Source organism: Gopherus flavomarginatus, chromosome 8, assembly GCF_025201925.1.
Source record: "Gopherus flavomarginatus isolate rGopFla2 chromosome 8, rGopFla2.mat.asm, whole genome shotgun sequence".
NCBI lineage: Eukaryota > Metazoa > Chordata > Testudines > Testudinidae > Gopherus > Gopherus flavomarginatus.
The window spans coordinates 65,712,461-65,718,460 of record NC_066624.1 but is presented as its reverse complement, the minus strand read 5'-3'; the positions used below and the strand labels follow the sequence as shown (position 1 = coordinate 65,718,460).

The following is a 6,000-nucleotide window of genomic DNA, read 5'->3' as shown; positions in this document are numbered from 1 at the left end:
TTGAGGCCCTGGGCATAAAGAACATTGGGCTCCCCACACCATGGAAACCCAGGGGAGCCAGAACCAGGGGCACCATGCCCCTTCCACCCACTTTTTAACATGGGCATAGTAGCCTCAGGCAGGTGCAGAGCAGTAGCAGCACGGGTGTTGTTTGGGGGGCACTACCCAGCCAAACTGCAAGCCTTGAGCCAGGGGCAACAGGAGAAACAATGCAGCACATGGTAGCTGCTAATAAAATAGCTTGGTGGGTTTTACCAAATATAAATAGGATGAAGTCCAGACCCAACTAGAACAAATGGGCTAGCAATATAAAACGTCTCAGTGTTACTCAGTCTATATGGCTGTAGGCTGGATGGAGTCAGCTCATGTCTCTCTCTCTTTTGATGTCCAGAACAGGTGTGCCTTCACCAATGGAAACAGGTAGGTGGTAGATGTCTTCTCAAAGGACTGCACAACCCGAACATACGCTGCCTCCTGGGTGGACAGCAACCTGTCACACTGCATCAGTCCTTTATGTCAGCCCATTACCAAGCAAATTAGCTTGTGGTCATGGGACCTTTTCCCATTCTTCCCCTTTGAAACTTCCTGCCTTTGTTCTGTTACTGGGCAGGATTACTTTAGGGAGACCATGTCCCAGTTTTATAGGGACAGTCCAGATTTTTTCTTATATAGGCTCCTATTACCCCCACCCCGTCCCGATTTTTCACATTTGCTGTCTCGTCACCCTAGATTACTTAGAAATTAACTTATCAAAATTGGACACCACAAAAAGGGCACCAAACTGAACAAGAAGATGGTGCATGAAAATGGAGGATAAAAGACAACAAGAAAAACAAAATAGGTAAAATCCCCAACATGCCAATGGACCCTCCCTGCCTGGGTCATTGCTGCCTGTGACCTTCCTGAGGCTCCCCTCCACCTCCCAGGCTGGCCACGGCCTCCACTCCCCTCAGACCATGTTGAGCCCAGATGCAGTGCTCTTTCAGGTCAGTAACTATCAACCACAGGAGTATAATTGAAGCTTTTTGAGGAAAGTGGATGTTGGAAGCTGTTCTGAAGACTTCTTCTGGTTCTTGCTTCTTGAACTCCTCATTCTGATTTTTTGTTGCTTGTCTCTAACTTTATAATGTGCTGTGCTGAGACAGCAACACTTAATATATTATGTAAGCTAATGTTTGTGAAGTGCTGTGATCTTCTGATGGAATGTGTTAATATACAGCAGAGAGTAAAGAAAAGAAAAAAAAAAGCTTGTTCCCATTTTACATAACCAGAGAGATCTGAGGACTAAAAAGTTTTAGGAAAACGCATTCTAACCAGTCATCAGGGCCACGGCTATAGAGGAGACCTATGCTGTTACACTGTTGGATATGCTGTTAATACCATGCCACATTTCACCATGTCAGCCTTCAGTAAAGGCTGTTAGTCCTCCTTCCTCCTCTTCAGCCATGCTGGCAATCAGCATACACCAACAGAAACACAGTAGGTTCTCTGAGGCACTCCATCCTCAATATGTTGCTTTTATCTATCGCCTACGCAAGGTTAGGCTTCTTTACATGTCCTAAAACAAAAACAATATTTTTTAGCTGTAAGTACCACCATGTCAAGATTTCGTTACAAAGCATTGTGCATCAGAGAATTCAACTCAGACCACCAAGGTTGAAAAGCAGTGGAGACCTCCCACTGCCCCCATCTATCAGCATCTTCAACTTTTTGCTGAGGAACTGATGTGGGAGAGTTTGCATCCTCTATTTTAAGATTTGAAGCAACTGACAGGGACCAAATGTGAACATTTTTTAATAGACAGCATTTCACATATTTACGCTACACTGTCCATTAGAAATTAACATCATTAGCCTTTGCATAGCCACAATACTGGGCTGTAGTGGAAATATAACGGGGGGGCTGAACACGTCCTCACTCATGACATCTGTTCTGGGCTTTGGAGTAGTGAGTAGGCACAATTAAAGAGTGGGATCTGTAATGAGAATTCTTGGACAAAATAGTATGTTCAAAGACTTAAAATAAACCCACTGACAAGATCTGAGGTATTAAAGAAAGTTTTATTTGTACATTTTAGCAACAGGAGAAATAATTGAAGATTCAGTTATCTGCTTTGTTGCAAAGAATAAAAACATTTAATTATAAATATTTAGCTAAAAAGTGTGATTTATCAAATATAATCTGTGGCGATATATACACAGTTTAATTGTTTAGCAATTCTCCCACCTGACATTAAAGATTAGCGGTTTTTCTATTTATTATTCCACACTCACAGCTTAGTGCTCACAGTTCAAGAAACAAAACAGACAGGAGAAGATACAGATGGTCAATCAGATAGACTACTGGTGTGAGTCTTATCTTGGAAGCAATTTGGGCAACAATAGAGAGGCAGAACATTAATGCATCCAGAGAGGCTTTGCAAGGAGGGATTGTTCCCCTTTTGGTGACCTTCAGCATATAGAGACATGCACCTGGAAGTTTTTAAAACTTGTGGGCAAGTCTCTTGTGCTCACAAGAAATGGATACAATTAGCTAAGGTAAGGTATCATGCAAGCTTACTAAATTCAATTCTGCCAAATGCACCTCAGTATTGATTTGTAACCCATCTGTTATTCCCTTTCTGAGCAGAAGCTGCTCATTGTACGAGATTGGTTTAATAAAGTAATGACTTTAAGGACTTCATGAAAGTCACTTTTACACTTACAACCTCAACATGTGAACAGATTTCCAGAGGTTGAAAGGCTAGTGCATCATCCGATTGTACTGCCCAGCTCCAAATATTTCTTAGACGTAGATATACCTACTTGCTTCTCCTAAATCCAAGGGCCTAAAAAAGTCTAATGAGGCTATGGAATAGATTGATAAAATGGAATGTGACAGGTCAAAAACCCCATCAGTTTTCTATTCCTTGTCTAAAGTGGTGTTAACTTTTCTCCTGCCAAAGTCGTGGGTAAGGCATTCCTTGAGGAAGTCCGGCTTCTTTTACTGAAAGGGTTATCAATATGGTATTTCAGAGGGTTAAGAAAAACAGAAACCAAGGAAAAAATATAGCCAAGAAACATTGTCATTCCTTTTGGGTTAAGGAAAGCTGATTTGCTACCTGGTTCTTCAGCATTAGGATGAACTTTAATTTCCCTAAGCACTACCTGACAGTTCAGAGTGATGAGAATGTACACAGTTCTTATTGTTCATACCATATGAACACACGGTAGTTGTGAGAGCTGTACCCGTTGGAATTGAGTTAGAAGCTTCAGTCTGACAGGATGGTCAAGTTCTAGCAGAAGATACTCTCCAGGCACAGTCATGATTCATGGAAATGTACCAAGTTAAGAGAAGTCTCTGATGGTAGAATGTACGGTTACTGGCTGAATGCGGACTTTAGCTCCCTGAATGCTGCCCGACGGTGTTTCTTCTCTTCCTCTTCCCGCTTTCGCTCATCCTGCTCTGCCTTGATCTCTGCTTCAAACTTACTGGCTGAAGAAAGTGCTTGAACCTGTAAAGGAAAAGAGCAGACATGAGCTATGGGAAGCATTAAGAATTTGAACTGCCTCACAGCACATCTATCTGTCACATCTTCCTCCGGTTACCATATTCAGTGGTGCCAAAATTGATTAAGGGTTAACAATACTACAGTAGCTGAATATTTACACTGAAGACCTGTTGGTTCAGTTTTATTCTCAAATCAAGAGGATAGTTTCATTTACCAGTAGTCACTTTCCACTGGAACTGAGCCAAACGGAGGGAAAATTGTGTGGATCTATTTATTCCAATTCATAGGAAATTTATTGCAACTTCTTTATGACCTTTTGGGTGAAATACAAAATGAAGCTAAATGTATGAATTGACTTTCAAGATTTATAGCACAACTGTGTTGACCAGTTCTGTATCTCCCTTCCCTAATCACAGGAACTATGTAACTAGCCATCACAGCATGAGTCGTGAAAACACAATGAACTTTCCCCAATGATAAAAATTCTTGCAGAAAATTTGATAATTCCAAATTGGGACCAAATAGGAGGAACTCAGTCTGTGCCCCATTTGCAGACCAAAGAAAAAGATGTAGTTTGAGAGTTGTTTTTTCAGCTCTGCTTTCCAGCCTTTGTTTAACAGCTCTGCTATGCTACTCTCAATGAGTATAACATCTATTTTTGTCCATAAAACACTGTCGGAAAGGAATTCTACCAGCTTAAAAAACCCAGTCTAACCAAACATGAAGATATAGCTGTCTAGTGTTATTCAAATCTAATACTTTATGATGTTATTCTAACCTAGAAAACTGAACAGACAAGGAGAGCAATCTCAAATATTATATTCAGAACTAAGCTTTGCGCACTGGTGCAGGAGAAAAGAAAATTCCTTGCAGTGAATGTTAAAAGTTAGTCCAGGAGTCCTGGTCTGTGTGGTATTCAGTGATCACACAATGCTTAAGGTGCTTGTAAAAGCTCTGCTTTCTTCTGTGACCACTTGAACTGACTGTGTTTAAGAACAAAAGATTCACAGCACCCTGGCCCAGATTCTGTGGTCTACACTACCATCGGGAGGTGTGACTGCAGCATGTCTAGCATGTGATTGCAGCAAAGCTAGCTTAAGTAACAATAGGAATGAAGCCACAGCAGCACAGACAGCTGCATGGGCTAATGTTGCCTGATCAGGATCCCAGGTAAATAGTCAAGCAGCCACCGCCCATGCTGCCACAGCTTCACTGCTGCTGTTACTTGAGTATGCTGCAGTCACACCTCCTGACTGTAATTCAGACACACCCTTTCTCTGGGAAGCTTAGCCCCTAACATAGGCGCTGACTCTGTGGGTGCTCCAGGGCTGGAGCACCCACAGGGAAAAATTAGTGGGTGCTCTGCACCCACTGGCAGCCAAGCTTCCCTCAACCCCCGCCCCACCTCCTCCTCCCCTGAGCACGCTGCATCCCTGCTCTTCCGCCAACCTCCTAGTGCTTCCCGCCCTGCCACTGCCAAACAGCTGTTTGGCGGCATTAGCAGCATGCTCCGGGAGGGAGGGCGAGGAGGCGGGGAAGAGGCAGGGCTGGGGCGGGGATTTGGGGAAGGGGTTGGAATGGGGGTGGGGCCTCATGGAAGGGGTGGAGTGGGGGCAGGGCTGCAGGCTGGGGGAAGGAGGGGTTGGTCGAGCACCCACGGCAAAGAGGGGAAGTCAGCACCTATGGCCCCTAATATCTCAGTCTCTAGGATATTTTGTGAACTGTTTTGGATGATGACTTATTTAAATGGCTATTTCAGTCACCAAGATGATGGGCAGGAGCACAAATAGGATGGATTAAGTAAGAAGTCTACAGGGTGCTTGAAGGGAAAGGAACCATCACTGGAGCAGCAGAGCTTGGCAAAATAAGTCATTTATGATTCATTTATCAGCAGTGAGTAATGCTCAGTGGGGCACAGCATACAAGTCTGAACAGGAAGCGGCATAACCCAGCATGATAGTGAGGATGTATACTCTGTGTTGAGGAGGAAAATTCACAGCTTCTTAAATTGGTGGAATAAGAGGATTTAATAACCTGGTGACACTAGCATACTGTCCAGCAGTCAAGCATAATGTCCATTCCAGGGGACACATTAAGAAGAGAGAACTGGGACCTGCATAGCAAGCTTTTTCAGCTTCCCCACCTCCACTGTACCACCATACCTTAGCTTCAAAGAAGTTCTTGGCTCCTTTAACTCCCTCTGTGGAAACATCTATTTCAGAGAGTTTTGCCAGAGTCATCAGCCCACTGTCTTCCTCGAGCTCTCCGGCTGCAGCTTTATGGAAAATCAGCAGGAACTAACAAAGAAACAAAAAAATAGACCCACCAAAATTCATTGCTGAGACTCAAGCTTTCAAAAGAGGTTAATTACTATTCCAAACACTTAAACTATATGCTAAATAAGAGCAGTAACTAATGTATGAACCCCAGGATAAGAATTTGCAATTACCAACACAGGAAGACATTTTATAAAACAGAAAGAAAAATGTATTTACAATAAGCTGCCTCCA

General features: G+C 43.0%; 1 protein-coding gene across 1 annotated transcript in view; it reads right to left on the bottom strand.

Annotated features, from left to right (window-relative positions):
• Nucleotides 1–2,041: 2,041 nt before the first annotated feature.
• EFHD1 (EF-hand domain family member D1) overlaps nt 2,042–6,000 on the bottom strand; it is a 45,218-nt gene continuing 41,259 nt past the window's right edge. Inside the window, exons 3-4 of the mRNA XM_050963760.1 lie at nt 5,653–5,787; nt 2,042–3,493 (exon numbers count right to left, since the gene is read on the bottom strand). Coding sequence (XP_050819717.1) covers nt 3,359–3,493; nt 5,653–5,787 — 270 coding nt within the window. The 3' untranslated portion in view covers nt 2,042–3,358. The remainder of the gene's footprint in view (nt 3,494–5,652; nt 5,788–6,000) is intronic.